Genomic DNA, 27,638 nt, shown 5'->3' with positions numbered 1-27,638 from the left:
ATTAGCTGATCCGGCTTTTACACGACTTCAACTGATCCTATTTAGAAAGAAGGGAGAGTCCACTAAGTTTAAATGCGTTAAGCATGATGTGAAGAAAAGATATCATTGTAAATTTGGTTTCACAATACGGCTTATCTAACAAAAATATTTTACAACGCTTTAACAAAATGCAATATGTAAATACCACATCATATTTCCTTACCTATTGAACTTGATGAAAAAACAAAATATTTTTTTTTATAATCAATATCCTTTTTTAACATTTCTTACATAGTATCCACGATTCATTGTTTTTAAGCGTTCCAACCAATGTAAATATAATATATATAAACAATTATTTTATTGCACATTTACATGATTATTATTACAAATTTACGCATACAACTAAACGCAAACTAATATGCTTTCCATGTTGCATTATATTTTGTTCTTGACAAAGCCCAAAGTCCCGTAATATCTGGAATCAAACGCGAGATCGCCGAGGTAAATATCTCGGGTGCGGTTTGCGATGAGCTCCTCAAGACAATCGTAACCAAAATGATGGAAGTTCTGGTGGAATTTGTTCACGAAGAGCTTCTTGCTCCTAGCCAGATCTGGCAGATCGCCTGTGCCTATGACGCAGATTAGACGAACGTGTTTGCCGTGACACTCTCTTTCGCCCCAATCCTTGAATCGCGCCATGAATGGCTTTATTGCATCGTCCGTCTCGGGTACCCCTGCAGTGTAATCATATTTTGAACACAAACTTCACTGATAAATCATGTCCTTTACATTTGAAACATAATGATATGAACACATTTGAGGCAAATATTGGACATTAGTCTTTTAAGCGGCAATAGACCAGTTTCACAATACGAACACTGTTGCTATTATTAGATACCACGTGGCGAGTCGAATCTCAGAACGAGGCGGAACGTGACAACTTTCTTTTCCTATGTTATGCGAATGGTTGAGAATATCGATCATTATAGAGCAGTTGACTGAAATGTTTTACATTCGGGACGGTTATAACATTATTACAGTATGTGTTAAGTCAATAAATTGATAAATACTTCTTAAATAAAAATTATAACAACCATATTAATAATTCAACGACATACTATCTAGTACAATAAGTGAATATTTAAAAAAAATCATCTTTATACAAATACGAATAAGTGGAAAAAAGAAAAACATTTAGTTTTACTATTATGAATACAAAGTTTACTTTATTTTACAATTTTGTGTTACAAATCTTGCAGAAAATAAATGACAGCATTATAATACATATAATGTATGTGTAAAATTAAATAAGCTTTGTTCGGGTTATCAATTTTATATTTTATTTATAAAGTTGATTCAATTAGGTGGTTTCTGTACAAAATAAGTTGGTCACTTAACTAGCTGAACTTGTGCAAATCACCATGCCAACAAGGCACCAAGTTGGCAGAATGTGGTGTATTACCACCCTACAGCTGCCATAAATCAAGCTGGTGTCATAAAATAGATGGTCCTCTTTGTTTCTGTAAAGTCAAGTATTGTTATCAGTGATCTACTGTTATCAATTGTATTTGGCACAGACAGTAATAAAACAAGCAGATTATCAGACTGCAGTAATCATAACAACTGAATATACACATACTGCACTAGTAGATAGAACAGTATTAATAAATAGATAGGAAATAAATTGCAAAAAATATAAATAACATTTTAATTTAGAACAACAATCTACAATTTTATTCTTGTCTCTTGTCTTTATGCTTTCTTTTAATTTAAACACTGTATTATTTTAATTGGGATATTTTTTTATATATTGTATTTATTAAGTTTGACAAATTATAATTAAAACAGATACTTGCATAAATACTGGCATATGTCCATAATAAATATGCATTAGTTGTGAAAATTATTTTAGTTCCTTTTTATGCCCGTGAAGTTGGGCATATAGTGATCGCACTGTCTGTCTGTCTGAAATTCCGTCACACTTTGCGTTAAGGTTTCGAAAAATGTGGAAAAACACTTTGCGTTTAGGTTTAGACAAATTTGGAAAAAGGGGGCATATGTCATCCTATGGTGACAAGCCTTGTTGTTATATGAAATAGTAATTGTTGATATAATTTGTGATTAAAGGCTATTTTTGTAATCCAGATTGCATCTGGCAGCCCTGCATTCCGTTTCTAATGCGCACAGGAAACATGCAGAGACGAAGAACGGCGAAAAGCGCTACAGGATTTCGTATCCAAAGTACAAGGCGGGACACCATGTCGTGAAACCTGTTAAAGAGGCCTGCAATTATGGTAATGGTCCTTCTAAGCAAAATAAAAAATTGGCATTTTAATATATAATATGCAAAAACCTAACAGTGAAACTGACCAAGTTGACTGTTGTTGTTGTTTTGTATGCATAATATGTGTATTTTTATTTATTTGTTCAATGTGCATAGTTTAACCAAGTAGTAAAAAATAAATTGTTGATGCTTTTTTCAGATTATGTCACAGAGCTCATGGTTGAATTGCTGCAATTAAAACAACAGTTCAAGAGCACCCGGATTGCTAAGCAGGCATCTTCTTCCATTCTGTTCTCTCCACCACCATTAGCATCATCTGCGAAGAAAATTTTAAAAAATGAAGCAGTGCAGTTGCACCGCTCTAGGTTTAATTAATTACAGTAATTGGAAACAACTTGGCATGCCATTTGTCATGTATTGCTCCAGCTGGGTTTAGTGTACGTGCGTAAGGTGTCATCCCAGATTAGCCTGTGCCATATATGTTTGTACTTAATTAAAAAAATCCTCGCGCTGGAAAGATAGGGCAAAGCGTGCGCAAAATATCTCGTCCCATATTAGCCTGTGTCCCTGATAAGACTGTGCAGACTCGACGTGAAAACATGATATGCCCTAAGTTTTATATGATAATGTATACGAATGTGTTCTTTTGACAAATTAGAACCTAGCTGAAGCACTGATCACGTATTGTTTCAAATTAACATAGCAACTACAATGATTTTTTTGAAAAATGTGAATGTATTATTTTGACAAATATGCTGTAATAATACTTTTCCCATTGTGTGGTATACTGTTAGTATAAAAATGTTAATGTCAACACCTTTATTTTTAAATGTTGGGACCATGTAGTGTTTTTTGTGTGTTAGTATTGGTCTGTAAAAGATGTTTTAAAAGTCATTTTGTTAAAGGTACTTAATTTGACTCCATGACAAGTTGTATTGCAACATTGTGCTAGTAAAGCTCATTTACTTATTCCGTCCAGTTTTCTAAAACTTGTCGTCAGGTTACAAGTTGTTCTGTTGTTGTGTCTGTGGTAACTAATTTATATTTTTAGATGTTGCAATAAACTTGTATGCTACATATATATTCTTGTGTTGGAATGTTTTCTCCATTTTAAAAACATCGAGAGTAAAAATTTGACATGCTATTTCTCATTAATAATATTAAGTCACCTCGCTTGTGGAGAGTTTAGAAAAATTCAATTGCGTCATATTTATATAAAATCAAGACTAATTATTAAAAAATATTTATAAAAAAGCAACAGAAATGAGATCATTCAAACTTTGAAGTGAATGTCGACATAAATGAGATCAATTTACCATAAATAAAAATCGTGTGCAGGGAACACATCGGGTTTCAACAAAATGGCCATGCCAGGATACTAGCAAAAGAAATAAAACATCTATTCTCGGTCATTTAGTATTAAATGACGCGACCATTTACGTAAGAATTATTTATTTCAAATCAACATTATTTATTTCAACTAGTACGTTGTTGAAGTGTTGAACTTGAACGGGTAGTAAATTTGGACTGGCATTCGAACGTCGATCAGTTTCAGGGAATAATTATATCTTTTCAATGTGTCATTTATATTTGTCTGATTAAATTATAATTAAATACTTAAACAGTCAAGATGCGATGTCCTGTGTGTGTGTACTGCGAAAAATAAAAACACGTTATATGACGAACTTTAAAAAGACAAAAGCTGATACCGTTTCCTTTGTTATGGACTCGTATCAAGTGGTTAACTCATACGTCACTTCCGGTTTAAACAAAAATGTCGACTCGATCACGAAGTGCGAAAAATCGGCATAGTTATCGGCTGTATACTCGCTGAATACGATGGTTTTAATCGAATTATGATATGGAAATGCATTTAAACGTTATAATCTTCCATAATATTGGTGTATTTCAGGATTTTTAAATCGGATCCGTTGATCTTTAACACATCAGAGTAAAGGTGGTCTGAAGACCTAACATCGATAATTGCTCAAAACAAAGATATATAAAAGCCGCAAAATAAAATAAATAGTATTATATGATTATAATTCTCAAAGGTATTGGTGTGTTGGTGTGCGCTATTTTTCATGAACTGTCGAACGTGTAAGCGGTGTTGAATCAACCATAAGACAAAGCACTATAAACGCGAAGTACATGACACTATTTAAATTGTATGTTAATTTTCTTTTACATTAAATAAAATGTATTTAAGAGTGAATGACAATTTTGAAGAATTATTATATACAAGTGAAACAAACGGACGTGGTGGAAATTGAACTGTCTAAACATGTATAATGAAATTTCTTTATAAGAGATTATGAGTGAAAATGTATAGCATTTTATATCAAAATGTTAAACCCCGTTGTGGTTAAACGAAAATGCTTGTTTTAATTATGTTGTTCCGTACGGTATCCGGACATTCGTTCACACGGACAATCGTTCCTACGCTAATTTTGACAAGGCGTACATTCGCTCAAATATTGTATTTAACAAACCGGACAATATTATTTTGACAGCCCGGACATTCGTTCCTATATTATTGCGCAACTTTCTGTTTTGTGGCAAAAAAGCATTGTATTGTGCTTATATGCTAATAAAGGTTGTTGTTGTAGTTTTTGTTATTTGACAGTCCGGACATTGGTTCCTACAAGTAAATGCAAAACTAAACAAAAAGCAATATTCCGAGCAAAGCTTATCTTCTTTGATTCTCCAATTCAATTAACCATCTTGTTTACAGTAAGCCGATTCAGAATAAGACAGCCAATATGATTTTAATTGATTAGTTGACTTATTAATTAACTGACTGACATTTTGTCGACAATGCATTTAACGCAACTTGTTAGCTCTAAGCCGATTAAAACAGTTTGTCGATTATATAACTTTATTAAGCAAACTGTGAAAACAATATGTATGTTGAATAATGGCCCATTCCTTAAAATTCACTTCCAACATATAACTTCTAACGAACAATCGCGGTCGGTCTGTGGGTCATTCGTACTCAAAGAAACACATGTGTGTGATACTCGATTTTCTTAACAATTTCTTTATTGCGCAATAGTGCTCGTATTTGAACTCAATATTTTAAATAAATTATTTTAACAATGTTTAAAAAAATGATTAGCAACAGGCTTATCATGTAATATAGAACTGATTTGTACATAATTGGAACTCTGGTGATTGTGTATATATATATATATATATATATATATATATATATATATATATATATATATTTATGGGTTAACATGATTAGAAATGCAAAAGTCTCTGATATTTCTAATTTAGAAAGTTTACATACAATTGTCTATTGTATATAAATATAATAGAATGTTTGTATTGTTGTAATGTATGTAAATGAGACTATAATGAAGAATAAATCTTCGTGTCTTACTCTACACTACGATGGTTATTCACAAAAAGCCTCTTCGATGCCTTTCTTAGGCAAACCATCATAATTAAAGTTTAATAAAGAACAACATATCAACTTCTTATGCGGTTCTAATTGTTTTATTCCTTTCAGTTTTGTTTCATTTATTCTAGTAAATGTAAATAAGGAACGAATGTAATTGCTTACAATAATGAATGAACCATTGTCAGGGCTGTCAATTTTATGCATGAACTAATGTCCGGGCTGTCAAAATAACGTTGGAACGAATGTCCGGATTGGGAAAAAATGTGGAAACGATTGTCCGGGATGAAAAAAAAAACACTTAGGAACGAATGTCCTTATTGTCAAAATTAACGCAGGAACGTTTGACCGTGGGAACAAATGTCCGGGAATCGTTTCGTACACTACCGTACACTCTTCAAAGGACTACGTAATGACGGAGTTTAATTTTACCGGTAACCGTTGAATACGTTAAATGTTTAGCATTAATTTGTTAAAATATAAAAAATGTATGGGTATTAAGCACTTCATTATAATGATTAAACTGCTAATATCTATACAATATTTAGTTTCTGACAATCTGTTTGGCAAAAATAACATTCAATTTTTACAAAATCTTACATATCTAATTAAAGCAACAGTTGAGTATTTGGCTTTAAACAACTATAAGAAATGACTATGCAATACCACTACCACGAGAAGACACGGGGGTATCATAAATTATGTGGAAATGACCAGACATCCGCAACGTGTGGCTTATGACACCTTGCTGTTATTTAATATATGTCGGCACAGTATCTGATCATTACGAGATAATGGGTTTGTGCTGAACACAGGGACAATTAAACAACAGATATACCAATAAACAAGATTATTGATAGATCTTTGATTAAACACCGCGATAAAAAGGCTCAACTAACAGTGTCAAAATTTGTGCAAACGTGTGAATAAAAACAAGTACTTTAATCAAGAAAATGTATTGACACTTAAAATGGGAAGTATATATTTACTGACGATGTCATCTTGTGTTGACAATATCGTAAAGTCAAAAGCGTGATGGGTTGAAATTAGATGCGGCATTGCGTGGTATTATAAAAGGCATCACGTTTCGCCTCGTTCTGGATTTCTGCGAGTCACGTGACTTCGCGCTCTTATCGACTTTGACTTATTGTGAAAAGGGTCTATAATCAAGTGCAGCTACGTCATCTTATCTTCTAGAAACACAACTTTAAGATTGAGCATTATTGGTTCTCAAACATGTACGCAAATATAAACTAGCACTAGGCGGATGGTCTGACGCAGTTGATGACCATGTATGGACGTTGGTATAAAAATCTGCTCAAGTCAGATTACGATATGGTCCAATTGTGACCGAGCCGTTTTGAAAAGAGCGCTATCTTTGATTTCTTCCTTGCTTGGTAATTGATTAAAGATATTCTGAATTTGCTTCTTTTTAGTTTTTTAGGGAAAATACAGATGCATGTTATATTATCTGACAAATACATTAAGATATACACATATGGCTAAATTAATCAGATATATAGACTGATTTGCGATTAAAACGTTGGTTTTTGTTCGTGTACGTTACCTTTTTTCACTTTACGGCTACGTTTTCTGCTAAATAGCCAATGTGTTGGGTTTTAAAATAGATTTGAATGCAATAAACTAACAATATATAACACTTCAAATTGTCAAGGTTATATTTTCTGTTTAAGATGATTATAGTTCTGTCTAGTTGCAACCGAGACTTTTGCACCAACCGTATTTTCTAAATACGTTTTCAAGAACCATTAGCGAACATACGGCCGTCTTACTGACTCAACTGCAGTATACACAATCCGCAGCCTAAACATCAATTCCCTCGTATCATCGTCAATTTCCGAGTCACATCAGTTATAATAGTACAGATTGCAGCCACTATAATTAACATCGATAGAAAACTCTAAAACACCAAGGGCCGGTCACCAGGAATGATGGAGTAAACATGACATACTTTTCAATTAAATACAGAAATCATGATACTGGTTGTTAAAATGGTCGTTAATTAACAGCAAATCAATAAAAACTTCTAAAGTTTTTAAATCATAAACTGTGCAGCACTTCTTTAGTTGGTTTTCATGTTAAAGTCACGATACAATTAGGACCGATGCAATTACAATAAGGGATAATATGAATAACGTTAGATCAGCAAATACCACCAAAACGGTATGACAAGAATTTTTCATAAAACACAAATGAAGAAATCGAATCTTTTGATTGTATACACTCTGCACAGGTCCACTGATGCACCGTTGCTTTGTTTCAGTTGATGTCCCGGAAAAGGCTATAGTGATACACGAAAGGCATTAACGAATCTGTCTTTTTTTATACATGTTTGTCTTATCCTTACCGAAATATAGTGCCATTCCATTTTTGCAAGGTGTTGTTTACTGAACATGAACCGAGTTGATAAACGCTTGCGCACCTACCTAAATAAGAACCCGGTACACCAAGATGAGGGTTATGATTGAGCGTAGAAAAGAACGTTTCATCGGGCACCTGCGTCTGTCGCGTCCAGTTTAAGAGGTCATGGGCTCGCTGATCGTGCAGTGCAAAATCCACAAAGCCTCTATTGACCACAACATGCACAGACCCCTTAAACGCCGTGATGTTGTGAGGTGGTGCACCGGCCTTCTGCCATCGATCCCTGTTGGCTCTAAAATCAGTTAGAATGTCTGATAAATTAAACCCATATTGATGTACGTTTGAACATATTTTAATCAGAACGTAAATCTATATCTTTATTTGATTCTTTTCTTCATAGTGTTCGATACACTTGATTGTGATGTGTGAAAGAAATAATGCAGATATATCGAATTCTGTGAAGAGATCATTGTTTTAAATACTATATCTACTATTCAATTTCAAATAAATATAACATGTTTTGTGAAGCCCACAAACCGAGATATTAAAAAATATATAGTGATTAAAAACATTGATTTTAAGCGGAAACGGTTTATTATTTTAATTAACACTATTTTTTATAATGATACTCAATGCGCCTGATATGCAAACCAAATGTGAGTTTAAATACAATGTAAATATCCCAGCGTCGCAACAGTTGAACATACTAATGAACATACTATGTAGTCTTAGAATAAAACGAATCATAATTGTAAGTGTGTCTATAATATATAACAGTGAAATCAGCCTTAAAGAAGAAAGAAAAAGAAACAATGTATGCACACACTAAAACTGTAGATTATAGTCCGTCTGAGTAAGTTTTGAAACGTGTCTATATTTACAGCCATATCAATTTACTGTGCAATAATTGTTTGAGTGTAAAATTTGGACAGCTTAAACAATTGAGTTGATTGTGATATGATTGTGATATGTATGTGAATCAATCTTATTATGCGTGTTTGCAACTAAAAAGATCATAAATTCTCAATTTGAAGATTCCACGACGCATATGTTTCCAATGCAGAATAATACGCGCTTAGTTTTAAAGGACAAATGCTTGTGAGAAATTTAGACAATAGTTTTCTCTCTTTGCGTATGGAGTGACATTGGAGTCATTTCAATATTGGGCATACTTTATTATTTTTTGAAAGACATCCTTTAAGACTTCCTTATCTGAGATTCTAGCTAACTGAAAATCTTAACCTTGCCAATATTTTGTATAAATGCACAGTTCTAAATAAGAAGTGCCCTTAAAAGTAAGAAACTTTAACTTGAGTTCCAAATCTTGGCCGATGATACCATTTAAATATAGGAAATATATATTATTAGTTGGAATGGAATATATAAAGGCATTCGAGAGAAACTACCCAACCAAAAAATCTGAAACTGCATATCAATTATTTATAAGAATCATCTAGCACCAAATAGTCCCTTATTAAACAATTTTCAAACTAGTATGGTAAAAATTGGCCTGTAGGGGACATAAAAAGTTGGAGATGTCTTGTTTTATGTTTTAAATATAGCTTAAAAAGCATTTCTTAAATATTAGTTTGCCAGTAAACATTAACTTGCCTTAAAAGTGTATATGCAACAAAAATTGCGCATATCGCCAGGTAGTTGCAATGTCGATCTCTCAGCCACAATCGGTACCATTACAGATACTCGTTGTCTCTTAAACTGGTCGTGTGAAGCAATGTTGCGGATCAGGGAACTCACAAAAAGCTGAGAAATAAAGTCTCTTCCTGGATATATTGAAAGAGGAACATTGTCGCATGTACCAAAGTCCACATTCAAACCACACATATCGAGCACAGTGATGCGAGAAAGAAAGCCATGACAAAAAACTTGGTTCAAGAAAATTAATACCAGGAACCAAAAACAAGGTCCTACACAGATTGGCGCCAACAGACGCAGTAAAAGAAGGGGAGGAGTAGAACGTACTTGCAATACGCAAACAGAGAACGGCAGACAAACACACACTAGACGGCGTCTACTGTACATATCAGAGATGGAAGACACGAATCACGCTGCAAAATGAAATCAGCAGAATTATAGGCTTAACCTCACAATCTTCATAACAGAGGATACTTAATCGACTTATTACAGTTATAACTAACACCAAGTGCTAAATATTGTACTCCAATCTTGCAACTTTTTACTGAAGATTTAAAACATAATGCGGTGGATGACTAAGAGAAAGACCGAGTCTGTTTAGAAGAAACCAACACCATTTGTCAAGTACGTGTTCGAAATTAACCAACACAAGACAAATACATCATCTGCTGGCTTCGCAAACGACACGATATACTTAATCAAGAAATTCGCAAAATATTCCACGTGGAAAAGCCGGAGCAAGACATTCTTCATGTATGCAGTTTCAACAAGCCAATTGGTGATCATGTATGACCGGAAAACGTGAGCCTTCTTGAGACTCTGCATAGGGCTCGGAGATGATCTACAGAAGACCACGCGCTTCACCCTAGCCTTATTTGTTCACTTTTTTCATATGTATCGTTATCTGGTCAGATAAGTTTTTATGCCCCTGGATCGAAGATCAGGGGTATATTGTTTTTGGCCTGTCTGTCTGTCTGTCATTCACTGTGTCTGTCACAAACTTTAACCTTGGTTATACTTTTGCAATAACAATATTGAAGAATGCAACTTGATATTTGGAATGCATGTGTATCTCATGGAGCTGCACATTTTGAGTGGTGAAAAGTCAAGGTTAATGTCATCCTTCAAGGTCAAAGGTAAAAAAACAAATCCAAGGGAAGTAATAGGTTTTAAAGGGAGATAATTATCTGCACCTGCCAAATGATATTTTTTTAATAAATCAAAGCGGCGCAGAAGATGACATTGTGTTTCTGACAAACACATCTCTTGTTCTTTTAAAAAGTCATTATGATCGTATTTAAAAAACGTCTAATTTGATGCACGGAACTGATTAAGTACCTACGGAATGTATAACATGAGTTTTAACGATGCTCCTCCTTGTAATTATACAAAATGCTGCTTAAGGTGGACTTGGACTCGAAAACTTTTTTATTATTAATTTCATTAATTATTGTAAAAACAAACAATATTGTATGCATGGATTTTGGTAGTAAGAAGTTGGGAATCACATGAATTTACAAAACTTAATCACATTGTTGCTGCGTTATGCTGATGTATGACTACAATTTGAATTGTTTTAAATAAATACTAAATAAATATATAAGCTAATAAGAAAGGAAATACGGATACACGTTGGTAACGTTCTTATTACAATGAGTATAATGGAAGACGCAATGTTAAATCAAAGGTAAATTGAGCGAGAAAGATTGATGTTCATATCTCAAATTGTATGTTGTAATACATACTAAACTATTTTAAGGACGTGTTTGCCACATTACTTTGCAGTTATAAAACTGGACGGTTTAAAGTGTCAGCTGTCAACAGTAATATATGATTCTATTCATCGAACGACCCTCCTATTGCAATACTTATTTCAGAAGTGCGTCGTTTCGTAACTGAAAACTTACACTATTCTTGTTACATTGTGTTTAAATTTGAGGTTTGTGTTGATTTTGTAGTGTTTATATGAGCACATTTCATGCAAACATTGCTGTAAGTGACCTTCGTGCGAACGACCATAAATTATCAGACATATTATGAATAATGATTTGTTTTGCTGCGACGTCTGGCATTAGGAAAAAGGCACAGCTGTTATTTATTTTATTAAAAATAAACAATATATAAACGGGACAATACTCTTTGCATGTACATATATTGATCGTGAGGCTGTGCTGTCCGTTATGCAAGTTTCATTTGAAGAACTTTTGGCAAAACAGAAGATCAGCTTGACATGACAACTTTTACAAATCAAAATTGTTATTGAACGTGCCGTATTGAACAGTTCACAGACCGTATCTAGTTTGTATTTTTATGGTTAAAACACGTAAAGTATTAAGGTTACAAGGTGGTGGGTGATCCAAGATTTAATTTAATCCCGATATAGATCCTTGAGCTTCATTTTAAGCTGAGACAGAAAACATAACGAAATGTATATATGCATATATATATATATATCAATTTACGACCTGATTGTGATTTTCGATATAAGACCTTATGTGCAATTTGATAGCATTACCTCCCCTACCCCCTACAAAGTAATTAAAGGTGTCTAAAACGCGGGGTTGTATACAGACCCCGTTTTTATATTGACCCCGTAAATAGAGTCTGAAAACTACCAAGACCGCGTAACTGGCACTATGTATTAGTCTCTTACACAGTGTTAGGGTATTTATGAGTCCTGGTCGGATCGTGCCCAAATACAACTATTTTTTCATGTTTGTAAATAAATGTTCATGTAACTGTCCCTTCTGTGTATGTAAATTGTTACAACGTTAGAGATGTGTTGCGGTGTTAGGGTGGGGTGTATAACTGTGTACGGGGATATCATGTGAAACGAAACTTTACAACATAGTTCTTTGAAAACTAAATATACGTTGATTTTAGTTTACCTTTTGAAAGTTCCCTCAATATCGTTTGATCCATTGTATGCCTGTAAAATGCGTACAAGTTCGTAGTTTGTTCTCAGCGGAAACTCTTGTCCAGTCAGATTAATAAAGTATTTCCACGCTGCACTTTTGTTCCAAAGCTCTTCCATGCAGAGCAACTCTGGCTCGAGAACGGTCATTGTACCCCACTGAACGTTAAATCGCTTTGATGTCATAAACACATTATCAAAGCAACTTGCAATCGAAGACATGCCGTCGTATATGGTTTGATCTGTTTTGGAGTCAACATGTATACAATAATAGTTCTGTGGTCTGTAAATAGCACGTAGGAGTCTCTCCGATTGTTCAATGTCTGTGAACATTAAAAGACTGAACGCTATAGGAAAGTCACGTTCAACTTCAGTTAAATGATGATCAATATATCCACGCAGACGTTTAAAATGTGAGCAGTTCTTTGTCATTTCTGAGTAGTTTTGGGGATGAAGGAACTTTCTTATTTTTGTAATGTTCTCTGTACGTTTTATTTCACCTATATCTCCATGGAATATAGCGTTGCAGTTTACATCAGTAACTATTCTGGAATGATGAAAATAATGTTTGTGTGGTAAGTATATATTTTTTAATTTATTGTCTTGTTTTATATATGGTTTTATCATATTTAACAAATTTGAAAGCCCGCTTAACCTCACTGAACTCGTTGAATTGTTTTTGCCCATGTAACCATAAAGGTATAGTGTCTCGTCTGTAATGTTATATCCGTTAACATGAAAAATCGGGTTATTTTCATAGTGAGGCGTCGTCTGGTAGCTCGCTCTAATATTGACATTCTGTCTGTAGCCTTGGGTGGACACATCGAAGCCTTTCGTCACGAGACGAATTTGCTCACGAACGTCATGCGAATAAAAGCTGGAAACATCCTTACCATATGAAGTTTGATTAACAAATCTTGTAACATTCTGTAAGGTAAAGTTGTTCTCCAGCAAGTAGATACACGTCCCAAGGAAAACGACGATTCCAAACATAATTATGTATCTGATGACATTTGACATGATGCGGACCCCTGCTGTTGCTGCTTTCTCGCAATCCTGTAAGCAGAGAAAAAAACCATACAGTTCCTTAAAATGATATATCTCTGAAAATAATTTGCAAAGCAGTTATATTAAATTCTTTATTCAAATATCTGCACAAATAATGACAACAAAAGACATGTTGAGACAAATTTAAATTGTATTGACGCAAAATACCGTAACAATTTAGATGTAAGTCCGTACATATACTGCTAAAATTCTACATAACACAAATAATCGACCTAGTTCTGTATTAGCTGTTGAGTATAAAGTATTAAATATGCATTCCTCTGCACATATTCTTAAAAGTAAAATGCGATATGCAATATATCACCACGTTTTTTTATATACAGCAAATGCATTCCGAGCGTGGCAATTATTTCAATCGTGTAATAGTATCTACTTATCTACACATATCTGTTATTTCCAAATTGAAATTGAATTTAATAAAGATCGCCACCGAAATATCTAATATTTGAAACCATATGCGATATTTTGGTATTTGCGACTTTTTGTGAGAGAAAGAATGTTTTCGATGAGACTTTACTCGAACCAACTTCAATCGAATATCAGTTTCGAGTGTTTTCTTCTTTTTTGGACGAAACGCGTGTCTTCCACCGTAAGGAAATCGTATCAGGTTTTCTTCAGGTGTCCTAATCTAGAATTCTGAGTTTTTATATTTGAACATCTGTGCGCTATCCGAAAATCAAATGTCAATAACTCCTCTTCGGTCTTAAAGATGTTTCATATCACACTTATTTTTAATGATATTCAAACATGTTCTCGCATGAATTCGTGGTAGCCACATATTTTATCTTATTTTAATTCATATGGACAGACCAAAACCGGCATTATGACATTTTTCGTGACGGCTTCTTGTTTTTCCACAACTTTGATTTACATTGACCACCTTTTGTTCTTCCCAAATTTGCAGACCATACCCTACTGTGTTAGTGCATGTTATGTTTCTGTCATTTCTCGTGTTTCTGTTAAGTGTATTGCATTCCATCCATTTGCACTATACTGTGTATTACTCGATATAGACAATACGCTACAAAGATAAAAGATGTAATTAGTATATGCATGTCCTGCATGCGTTCATTTAAAAACTGTCTCTAGGTCGGTTGATAGAACAAAACATATAGCCAATTATTATGAACCGACATAAATTAAGCACCATGACTGAAGCTACATATTTGAAAATGTTACACATACTGTTTTAGTCTTAATGTTTTCACAAACCGTTTGGATTACGTATAATGTACATATGTAGAAAATAAAATACTTATAATTTCATAAGACAAAGCTGTCGTTCATAAGGTCACAACCATCCGACAGACAGACATGGAGCGCAAAATTGCACGTGGATATGAACGTTTTGTTAGAAAGAAGAAGTTGTTAGACCTTGACAGAGGTAACTGATAATCCAGTGAACGCGTTGTACGATTGAAGAAACTGTTAGACATCGACTGAGGTTACTGATTATCCTGTGAACGCTTTGTTAGAAAGAAGAAACTGTTAGACCTCGACTGAGGTTACTGATTATCATGTGAACGCTTTGTTAGAAAGAAGAAACTGTTTGACATCGACTGAGGTTACTGATTATCCTTTGAACGCTTTGTTATAAAGAAGAAACTGTTAGACATCGACTGAGGTGACTGATTATTCTGTGAAGGCTTTGATAGAAAGAAGAAACTGTTTGCACTCGACTGAGGTTACTGATTATCATATGAACGCTTTGTTGGAAAGAATAAACTGTTAGACCTCGACTTAAGTTACTGATAATCATGTTAACACTTTGTTAGAAAGACGAATATGTAAGACCTCGACTGCGGTTACTGATTATCCTGGAGTCGACAGGTAGGAAATCTTTATACATCAGACTATCCAATTTTTTAGTTTTGCATGTGATATTTTTGTAATGATTAAACGTAATAAATTTTAAAGTAGTAGATCGTAGAAGAGTGGCCCAAGAAAAGAGAATTCATTGTCACTTGGATTAGCGCTTTTGCCTTCACATGTCCAAAGCGGAATTCAACCAATGGTAGCAGGAAATAAATTCGAATGAAGGTCATGAGACGTAATATCTCATTCGTCTTGTACCTTAACTATGTTATCAAAAAAGTAAATAATTGCTAATTCATTCACGTATAGAGTGAATTTGATAAACTGTTGTTCTAACGTTAAATATTAAGTTGATATTTGAAAATAAAAGGTATTTTATATTGTTCATTTACTTATATATCTTAAAGACATTCTTTAAACATATTTCTATTGGAAAAAAAACACAACATGTTTATGTTGTTGAAAATAGTTTGTATGTTTCAAACTTTTATATATGTTTGCAATTATCCGTATTTATGTTGTGCCCTACTAGAATGTGTGCTCTGTTTTTTTCCACCATGGCATATATTTGAAACGAGATCAAGCACTTTTTATCGCTGTTTTATTGTGTTTCGTATGGGTCTCTCGAAATTCGACATCTAGATAATTTGGGGACACGATTTGAGTGAGCGAAATTATTTTTGCGAAATTACGTTGCAAAATTATGCTGCACGACATTTATTTTACGAGTTCGAATCGTAATAATGTCTTCTGTTTTCGTGTTCTCAACTTTTTCTTTATTTGGGTTGAACATTCAAAAACACGAATCGCTATGTACTATTCACGCCTAAAGGAATGTATTTTTTTCCAATCGCATCAAACTGTTTCGAGCATTTAAAAAATTAATGCATGGTTTATCAATGATAAAGTTTTAGTGAAATAAGTAACATGGTGCCCGATTAACCCATGTATGCCTAGTGTCTAAAAAAATGCCTTGAAAAAGAGCGTAGACACAGATGAGACGCCGCATGATGCGGCGGAGGGTCTACGCTGTTTGCTTAAAAGAATTTCTGTAAGAAATATTCTAAATATAGACAAAAATTTACTTCACATCCCATATTTTGGAAATAAATTGATCCAATTGAGAAGGATGGGAGAGTTCACTTGGCATAAATGGATTAAACTTCATATAATCGTGTTCCGTAAGCTGGGACTCTAAGATATGATAAAGACACACAATCGTGCGTGGAGTGTTACATTGTTGTTGATAATAAAGACATATTAATAAGATTAATGTTAAAGTTATTCTCAAAACTGTCTGCACCGCAAGTAATTACACGAAAAATTCCCGTTGAACAATGATATGTCGTACAAAAAAACAACAAATATTAAGTCGTTGATATAGTATTTTCTACGCAACAAACAATTTATTTTACATAAATTGCCATGATTGTGTACCAACATGAATTATTGAGGGTTTTGCAACCGGAAAGCGACATTTCAAACCATATCTCGCGGTCTCACAATCTCGATGTATGCTCAAACGAAATATTGAATACACGATTTATAATCGCGATAATAATTCCTGCTTGCAGCTTACTCTCCTTGCAAGATCGCGAAATTGCAAATAAATTTTTAAATGATACATGCATGAATTTAACCCATTCATGCCTAGCGTCTAGAACAAAGGCCTTGGCAAACAGTGAAGACCTAGATGAGACGCCGCATGATGAGGGTCTGCACTGTTTGCTTAAAGGAATTTCTGTAAGAATTATTCTAAATATATAAAAAGATATAATAGACATCTCTAATTTTGGAAGTAAATTGATCCAATTTAGAAGGATATGAGAGTCCACTATGCATAAATGGGTTAAGGAGAGAGGGGGAACATGTAGCATGTGCCACTTCAACCTCCAGCTGCCCCCAATATTTAAAGAATTAAATTATGCGATCATATTTATCAGTATTGCTCATCCAAGACCAATGCCTAAAAGTACAGTGTAAAGGGAAAGGGGGTAGGGGGGGGGGGGGGTTACATTCAAGTGTCCAAAAATCGTAAGTTCATATTTAAATGTCAAACCATCAGATGTTGCCCCTTATCGCAGTCGACACCATGTGGATCCTTATCGATCCGTATCGCTCAAATAAACACATTAGGCATCCATGTCCGCAGATTACAACAAGTGGATCCTTATCGGTGATTTATAACACCACTTTGTTACCACCGTGGTGATGTCGCATGCTCAATTTGACATGTTGGCACTTAAATGACTACTTGTAGATAATTATATGTAATATATCGTTTAAAACTGTTTTGGGGCGCAAATAATCCAACACACACCTAAATAGGAGAATAGATCCTCAGTTGATGTTTGAGTAGTGGTGTGAAGTGATCCTTTTAATGCGTTTCTTTTTGAGTGTTTGTGTGAAGTGATACATTTTAATACGTTTATTTTTGAGTGTTTGTGTGAAGTGATACATTTTAATAAATTTCTTTTTGAGTGTTTGTGTGAAGTGATACATTTTAATACGTTTCTTTTTGAGTGTTTGTGTGAATTGATACCTTTTAGTACGTTTCTTTTGGAGTGTTTTGTGAAGTGATACATTTTAATAAATTTCTTTTTTAGTGTTTGTGTGAAGTGATACATTTTAATACGTTTCTTTTTGAGTGTTTGTGTGAAGTGATACCTTTTAATACGTTTCTTTTTGAGTGTTTGTGTGAAGTGATACCTACGTTTCTTTTTGAGTGTTTGTGTGAAGTGATACATTATAATACATTTCTTTTTGAGTGTCTGTGTTAAGTGATACAGTTTAATACGTTTCTTTTTGAGTGTTTGTGTGAAGTGATACCCTTTAATACGTTTGTTTTTGAGTGTTTGTGTAAAGTGATACATTTTAATACGTTTCGTTTTGAGTGTTTGTGTGCAGTGATACCTTTTCATACGTTTCTTTTTGAGTGGTTGTGTGGAGTAAAAGATTCTAATAAATTTCTTATTGTCGCATGTCCGATATAGTTAGATCAATATCAATACTACTTCGGAGATATACAGATCACACAAACTAACCTCATTTCAAAAGATATTTTCCTGGCTAAAATATTCATTGATTTTACTGATGATTGTGTAAGCTGTTGCCTCTTAAATTGAAAGTACAGTGCTGTGAAAATATAATTAAAGTTGTCAGTCCTGGAAGATTTTTAAATGTATTCATTCACATTGTGATTAAATACCCTGGGGAAAAGCTTGATTATAATTAACCTTGTTATATCCAAATTTTCATTCGGCTTTAAAGAGAAAATAAAATAAAATGGATAAATGTGTATTACTTTTTGAAACTATTATAATGCTTTCTTAAATACGAGCATAGGTCTAAATCCTTTGAGCGAAAGACTTGCGGCGATCGTACAACGAACTTACGTATCATGTTATATAACAGTGTATCATAATATAAATGACAGTACACAAGATTTCGAAGGTGGTCCTCATTATTATCACAATAATGATAAACGTATGAACAGTCGAAGTCGAATAATATAGGATGGGTATACACAACTGGATTGCTGTTTTTCTCATCAAACTGAATTGCATGTTTTTCTCACCAAACCATATAGCATAAATTACTAGTAGAAATTTAATAATCGGAAGATGTGAAATGGTAGCGCGGGAGAGTGTGCGTTTTATTGCGATTTTCCGACATTTGCTGCTCTAGATTGCTTTTGCAAGAACTTGAACTTTATATAATTATTCAGAACGTTGTCCAAATTACAAGTGTTTGAAAATAGGTTGTAAATTACATATTAATTGAAAGATCCCACATCTCGCTTAAAAGACAAGCACTTCCCGGACGATCATGTCCGGATATGGCCCCGTAATACGATGCGAGCTCGCGAAAGGATTTCGCATTTTCCCAGCGTCTTCTCATATTCAATCTTTGGATATACAAGGAAATAGACCGTTAAAGAACGATTCGAGTGCATGAAATAAATGTGTTAGATCGCGACATTGATTTCGTTATCTCGCAGCATAATCTCGAAACCTCTTGTAAATATTTTGCTCATTCTTCGCATGTTAGCTTGCTTGTTATCCAGATGTCCAAAATGTACAATATTGAGTTTCATAACTGAACACGATATTGTGTGATCGTGCCAGTCCAGCATTAAAATTCCTTCTCCACGTCAACAAAGGTCTTTATGGCTGATTAGAGCATTTAAATCACCATTTATCTAAGAACTGTCCCCTAATGCAAATATTGAACACAACGTAATCTCGTTTTACTACAAAGATAGACGTGCATGCATGTACTTAATGAGTTTGATACGTATTACATGTATTTATTCAGTTTGTTGGTTGCATTTATAATAACTATTTAGTGTTCCTGCTGAGATCCTATAACAATTATTTTCATTTGAAACCGGAACAAATGTCCCAATCTAAAGGGACTTTAATTCATTTTCAGAAGAATGAAATACGGAAATGACTTAGTTGTCAGGCATTACAATTTAAGCAGCTGCGACTTGAAACAATACAGTGAGCATTCAATACTTTGAGATTTAAAACAAAATAGTTAGCATTCAATACTTTGAGATTTAAAACAAAATAGTGAGCATTCAATACTTTGAGATTTAAAACAAAATAGTGAGCATTCAATACTTTGAGATTTAAAACAAAATAGTGAGCATTCAATACTTTGAGATTTAAAACAAAATAGTGAGCATTCAATACTTTGAGATTTAAAACAAAATAGTGAGCATTCAATACTTTGAGATTTAAAACAAAATAGTGAGCATTCAATACTTTGAGATTTAAAACAAAATAGTGAGCATTCAATACTTTGAGATTTAAAACAAAAAAGTGAGCATTCAATACTTTGAGATTTAAAAAAAAATAGTGAGCATTCAATACTTTGAGATTTAAAACAAAATAGTGAGCATTCAATACTTTGAGATTTAAAACAAAATAGTGAGCATTCAATACTTTGAGATTTAAAACAAAATAGTGAATATTCAATACTTTGAGATTTAAAATAAATAGTGAGCATTCAATACTTTGAGATTTAAAACAAAATAGTGAGCATTCAATACTTTGAGATTTAAAACAAAATAGTGAGCATTCAATACTTTGAGATTTAAAACAAAATAGTGAGCATTCAATACTTTGAGATTTTAAACAAAATAGTGAGCATTCAATACTTTGAGATTTAACACAATATAGTTGGAGATTTGAAACAATATTGTGAGCATTCAATACATTGAGATTTGAAACAATATAGTGAGCATTCAATCCTTTGATATTTGAAACAATACAGTGAGCATTCAGTTCTTTTAGATTTGTTATTTTATGTGTGGTAAACATGAGTTGTTTATTGATTATTAACTTTTTATTTTAAGTAGTTAAAAAAGTAGTAGTATTGTATATATTTAGGGTATAATATCGTTTATATAATACTATTATCAACACCTCGTAAGACTTTATGCAAACCTAACTTATATACATATGTGTGAGTGCCTTTTTCATCTTATTTGAGAGTTAATTAAATGGCAAGCAAGTAACTTCTCATTACTTAACATGATTGTGATGGAGATAATAATATATTTCATCAATATGTACAACTAGTTGGAAACAGAGAAATATAAAGATGATTATTTCAAAATTTATATTATTCTGTTGACATTCATATTTTTGTTAATAACTCTATTACTAGCAGTAAAATGTATGTTTCCTAAATAATAATACACGATTTTAAAATAAAGTATTTATTTATATATGTATTTAATATAATGTTTCATATGCTTTATGTTGAACTTACTTTTTCTTTAACAGTATCTCCTCTGAATATCTCATTTCGCATCAGATTTTAGAACCAAACAAAAAAACTACTAACACTTCAATTGATGTTAACGACATACAATAAAGTAATATTTCGTCTGATTGCTTACATCATACGAGTTCATCTTAAAGTTTAACAGCAAAAAATATTAATCTCCCAGTCAATGAGTATATATTGATAATTTTAAATACACACGAGTACTTACTTCAGTTATTATTTTCGTAATTTGATAAACTCTTAAGTAATGTAAACACATTTTTTTTTATCTTATCATTATTTTAAATCTGTTCAAATACGTTATACGATCCAACCGTACCGCGTGGTTTGCTTGAGGCCGACCGTTAAATCACTTGAAAACGAAGAGTGTATTTGTGACTGTGGAAATGTTTATCTTACACTGCGTCGGTCAAACACACTACAGGATTATCACATTCCTTACATTCAGCTATGACAAACGGACTTAACTACCTTACATACTTTACAAAATAATACGCATACATTTTAATGAAATCGCTAGCCGTTTAAAATATAATAATGTTCAAACATTTTTATCAATTTTAATGGATGTCATGTTGTTTAAATAGCAACATTTAACACCTAAAAATCCGCAATAAAGAAGCATTAAGTAGACATCACATATTATCACTAAGTAAATTCTAAAAATAATTCTAGTACAAATATGCACTTAAACATCCATACAGCGATGCTTTAAATATTAAAGCAAAATATAGATAAGATCAACAGGTTGTGATCTTAACCCTGTACATGCATATGCTACAAGGGGCACATATATGAACTGCATTCAAAGGCGCTTTTGCAAACAAGAATATAATTCTTATTTCACTATAGGAGTATACGTTGATCGCAAACAATTATACGAATATACAGACATTAAATTTTAATTTTAAATATCAATACAGGTTTGTTTTGAACAAATAAAACCATAAGAAGGGGTAGAAATACGACTTAGAATTCACATGTCTGTGTTTACTTTAAATAACCACATCAAAGTAATTTTTCTATGGTCTCAACGTTAACATTAAGACAGGTTAAGAACTAGTATATTTAAATATCATTATTTAAATCCGTATGTTAAACAATTACACTGATGAATTGTCAGTGACAGTCGCATATTATTTTACATATAATATATTCAATTTAAAGACATCTACAATGCATTATTAAAATGAATTGTAATACAACGTATAATTTATTTTGACGCGTATATTTCGCAGCTTCTTTCTATAACACTACCAGTATATTGAATCATATTTCTGCGCAAAATCTATTCATTATAGCAACTAAAAACTATTCGTTTGCCCAAATGGTTTCAGCAAAGTTATACATTATACATTAAGATCTAAAAAGCAACAAAGAAGTGTTCATTACTTAACGTGATTCTAATTGAGATGATAACATATTTTAAATTCAATACAATAATTTTGTAACAGGATAAACAAGATGATTATTTAAAATAATAATGCTCTGTTTCCAGTTATTTAGCAGCAAAACACGAACGTTTTGTCAATGAAATCGAATGATTTTTAAATAAAGCATTTTTGTACTGGTGTACGATGTAGGATATGTTTTATTCTGGCTTTTCTTGTTCTCCAGTATTAGATTATCTGTACCCTCTTTGTCTAAAAATAAACATGATAACAATTAAATCAATATGAACAATACACAATGACATTTCGCCTGACTGCTTATATAATGCGATTGCTTCCAATAGTTTAAAAGAATCAAACTTTTATATGACAATGAAATGCACATACTTTATAGGAACTATGTATTTATATTCCTACCCAATCAATATACATTCACATTTTTTAAATGAAGACGAATATTGACAATATTATAAATACCACAATTTGTACGATTCCAGTGTTTTTAGCAGAAATTTACGTTTCAATCATTTTTGTTATCGGTTCAAATAATGTTTTCTGATCCAATCGTACCGCGTTGTTTTCTCGTGGCGAACCAGTCTATCTGTGGAGACCTAACAATATATCTGTGACAGCGAACAATTTAATTGCAATATTGTTTTGAAAAAACACAATCAGCAGGATTATCACACTCATAATATTAAACTCGCAGAAAAAAGGTCATTATTGTTATTTGCCTTAAAAACATGTTCATAAATTGTAAAACAAGTGCTCGCCGTTTCTTAAATAATACATAAACAAGTAAAACGCACTTAACACACCCCAAATAGTCAGCATCCACCTGCATGCTGCACAACTGTTTCTATCACAAGTTCGCACTAAACCATCGTACAACGATGTTTCAAATATGAAAACCAAATATCGATGAGATGAATAGCTTCTAAAGCACGCCTTATACAGGTAACACTATATGTAACCAAGGACAGACATATGGACTGAATCAAATTTGCCTTTTTCAAACAAGAATACGATTCATGTTGTGCCATAGCAGTATATGATGGTTGCAATCACCTACAATAAACATGTCAATAACCATTAAGATGTTTGACAATCAATAAAAGTTTTTGTGTAAAATACAACCACACAAGGGATCGACTCTACTACTTACTACTAACGAGTAACGTGTCTGCGTTAACTTTGAATAACCGAACCAAAGTCACGATTCTGTGGTCTCAACATTAACATAACACGACCGACCGATGATCCTTTCTATGACAATCTGACTAAATACTTAAATATGTTGAAAAAAACAACAAACAAAGGCATTTTCAGAACCATAAGAATTAACTTAAATATTTCCGGTGGTCAGAACATGTCCGAATACTTTGAACATTGTGTAAATTCAACCAAATTTAATATCAAAACTGGATTATTAAAATATATTGTAGCTACAATACAATGTATACTGTGGTATGTATGGCGTTGTTACCTATTACACACCGGATAGTGAATCCTATTCCTGTTTAATATAAGCATGGAAACACCATACATTTTCCCAAATGCTTGATAAAAAGATTGTGTTCGTGGTCTTTTTTATTAAAATAATATTGTACAAACATAAACGGTCGCGCATGGGTGTTCATAACTGAATTATTCAAAATTGATTTTTTCTACAACAAACCATATTGCTCAAGATCTTTGTATTAATCTGAAGTTTTGAAAAAAGTATCTTATGAGTTTATGCGTTGAAATTGCAGTTTAACGAAATCGCTAGACGGCTAATGCAAGCCCTTAAAGATTATCTTAAGATTCAAGAGCTTTGTACATATACTTAATGTGTTTGAAAATATATAAATTAGTTGATTGATCTCTTCATGTACTGATTGAGTGATTAAAAGAACGGCTGAAGTTACCGTTTATTGAACCCCCACTTGAAATAAAAAGGACATGCCACTCGTACAATCATTTCTGGATTCGAGTGAGTAATGCGATGTAAGATTCCGATGTTGCGAAATTAATTTCGCGATTTCCTATCTTGTTCGCTTTTTCGATGTTTGGATATTCAAGGGCTAGAACGTGTCAAACGATCCGAGGTCGCATGATTCAAATTAAATGAACAATGGAACTCGGCATTTTGGTAAAATATATATGAATAATTTTCATCATATATATATATGAATAATTTTCAACCTATATACGACTTTTATAATTTTACTTACATGGAAATTAAACCTTGATTTTTTAAAATTTGGCATACAATTTATTCTTAACTAGATAATATCTGATTATTACATATCGATTGTGTTTTCATGCAAATGCTTTGAAAACACCTGGAAGAGCCTCAAGTGTATGCATGTTATGCAATCGTCGTTTTTTACAACATAAAGCTGCTCAAGCTATTGTTGAGCTCATAACATTTTCTTGAATTCCTACAGAGATATTTCCTATGGGTTTCTTTTGGCTTGACATACACAGTCATGTTCTTTTTTTTGTATAAAAAATTCAACCATATTCTATGCATGCGTTTTTGTTTTCACGAAAAGCTCGTTAAAACCTACGTTTGTGCCAGTTAAGTCAATTCATAAACATGTAAAATAAGTACATGTGTGTGGTTACTTCCTTGGGAAGTCTTTTGAAAAGACACAATTTTGAAACGTATGATGTATTAAGTATTGATATAACACTTGACACAAGAACTCGGTATATTTTATAAACAGTGGTCTCGAACAATCGATTACATTCGATTGAAAAACGATAAATTGTTATACTAACTCTAAAAGCATCAAAGAATGACAAGTTAAGTTTCCTGCTGAGAACCTATTGAAATGTTTTTTATTTTATACACACGTATTGTAAGAGTACACGGAAACAAATGCCACAATCTAAAGTGAAACTTGTTTACTTTCAAAGGAAGGATAAACAGAAATAACTTCGTTGTCAGGCGTTAATATTAAAGCAACTGCGACTCGAGCATTCAATACTTTGAGATTTGAAACAATAGTGTGAGGATTTATTCCTTTGAGATTTGAAACAAAATAGTGAGGATTCAATACTTTGAGGTTTGAAACAATATGTTGAGGATTCATTCCTTTAAGATTTGAAACAAAATAGTGAGGATTCAATACTTTGAGATTTGACACAATATAGTGAGGATTCATTCCTTTGAGATTTGTTCTTGTATGCGTGGTCAACATCGGTTCAAAACTCTTTTTCATAGAATGTTTCTTCTTTATTAAAAGTACAAAATGTAGTTAACATGAAGAGGCGTAGTAATAGAATGTATGAAAATATTCTTACAAATAACATATATTTGTTAATAAAACCTGAAAGCAGTGGAATACATACCTCACCATCAACCAAATGTATGCGCAAATATATGATTCAATATATCACATCATTATGATGTTATCAAAATGAAATAGGACGATTGTAAATTTAAACTTTTAGCTTATTTTAAATAATTATCAAGTTTCGAGCTCTTTATCTTATATAGTTATGTTTGAGAGCCGATTTCCTCTGATTTTGGGGATAATTTAGTAGCAACCATGTTACGTCACCTCACTTGACCTGATTCTATTTAATGACATTTTTATCATCAGTAAAATGATTTTGTTACTTAAAATGTTAAGTTGGTTATTAAACAAAATCTATAAATGCTGACAATTACTGAGCACTTATTATGAAACACGCTCGTTTCATAAAAAGTGAATGACTTTATAATAAAGGTGTAATTTAAATATATATATTTATATTTATCACATGCTATACCCTGTTTCCCATGTAATACAACCATAACATATTTTTTATATTACACATGTGTAATACAACATTTTAAGCGTTCTCATTGGCTTAGTTTTCGTGTATTGACCAAGAGCAGTTTGTTTTTTTTGCTGAAATGACGTTGCAACGTCAAATGACGTCAAGAAATGTAAACAACATTCGGGATTTATCATTATGTTTGCGTAAATATTTATTAAATTTGCTCATTTAAAAGCATGTGATAAAAAAGATCTGACACTCGTTGTCATATCTTACCATATGTTATTTAACTCGTCCAGAAAATGCGTAAGTAAGCGAGCCTTTGGTTCCTGAACTCGTTTAATAAAATATGGTATGATATGACAACTCGTACCAGATCCTATATATATATATATCATTTCGGCTGAATTTGTTCTTTTACATCACATTACTTCGACCCCTCATTTCATTACCAAACAACGAAACTGATAATACTTCAATCAATGCTTAACCCATACAATGCAATAAATTTTGCCTAATCGCTAACATCATACGAATGCTTCCAATAATGTAACCATACAGACGTTGATATAATATACATTCAATTCATAAACAGGAAATATTCATTTATTAACTACTCAATCAATAAACTTTAATTACCATCACATTTAGATAAATACTTACAACATCATTAATTCCCGTAATGTACACTATTATTTTAGTAGTTTTAAACGCGAAGTCACTTTTCGGTCATTTTTAAATCGGTTCAAACTACGTTTTATGATGCACGAATACAGCGTGATTTTTCACGTGACCAACATTTGTATCGGTGGAGGCCTAACGATGTATCTGTGACAGCGAACAATCTAATCTCAATATTTGTTACGGTAGTCAAACAAACGCAGCAGGATTATGTTACTCATAACATTCATCTCGCAACCAACGGCCATACGTGTTATCTGCCTTACATGATGATACAAAGTTCATTTACCCTTTTATGCCTAGTGGACTCTCTCATCCGTCTAAATTGGATCAATTTATTTCCAAAATTAGGGATGTCTAGTATATTTATTTCTATATTTAGAATATTTCTAACAGAAATTCCTTTAAGCAAACAGCACAGACCCTGAATATTTTGTTAAATTTTGTGTTTAGATCCACTTGACTTCTAAAGTATCAAAGCTATTGCTTTTAAACTTCAAATAT

General features: G+C 32.7%; 1 protein-coding gene across 3 annotated transcripts; it reads right to left on the bottom strand.

Annotated features, from left to right (window-relative positions):
* Positions 1–323: 323 nt before the first annotated feature.
* LOC127873624 (beta-1,3-galactosyl-O-glycosyl-glycoprotein beta-1,6-N-acetylglucosaminyltransferase-like) lies at positions 324–27,298 on the bottom strand. 3 transcript variants are annotated; one of them, XM_052417523.1, is made up of 4 exons: positions 27,117–27,298; positions 12,596–13,677; positions 8,120–8,346; positions 324–716 (listed from the first exon to the last, which is right to left on the bottom strand). In XM_052417523.1, the coding sequence occupies exons 2-4, from the start codon at positions 13,639–13,641 to the stop codon at positions 418–420; spliced, it is 1,572 nt and encodes a 523-aa protein (XP_052273483.1). In that variant the 5' UTR covers positions 13,642–13,677; positions 27,117–27,298; the 3' UTR covers positions 324–417. The 3 variants fall into 3 exon arrangements, with proteins under 3 accessions (XP_052273483.1, XP_052273472.1, XP_052273475.1); XM_052417512.1 differs by lacking the exon at positions 27,117–27,298 and adding an exon at positions 21,289–21,440; XM_052417515.1 differs by lacking the exon at positions 27,117–27,298 and having other exon boundaries at positions 12,596–13,462; positions 13,499–13,677.
* Between the last annotated feature and the right edge of the window lie 340 nt (positions 27,299–27,638).

This window comes from Dreissena polymorpha, chromosome 1 (assembly GCF_020536995.1).
Source record: "Dreissena polymorpha isolate Duluth1 chromosome 1, UMN_Dpol_1.0, whole genome shotgun sequence".
Classification (NCBI taxonomy): Eukaryota; Metazoa; Mollusca; class Bivalvia; order Myida; family Dreissenidae; genus Dreissena; species Dreissena polymorpha.
The sequence above is the reverse complement of the archived record's forward strand: the minus strand, read 5'-3'. Positions and strand labels throughout refer to the sequence as shown.

Coding starts and splice junctions, on each gene's coding strand:
- LOC127873624 (XM_052417512.1), bottom strand. CDS start 21,330: ATGCGAAATGAGATATTCAGAGGAGATACTGTTAAAGAAAAA. Junction 8,347..12,595: donor ATTGAGGGAACTTTCAAAAG/GTAAACTAAAAT, acceptor AACTGATTTTAG/AGCCAACAGGGATCGATGGC. Junction 717..8,119: donor TGTACCGGGTTCTTATTTAG/GTAGGTGCGCAA, acceptor ATTACACTGCAG/GGGTACCCGAGACGGACGAT.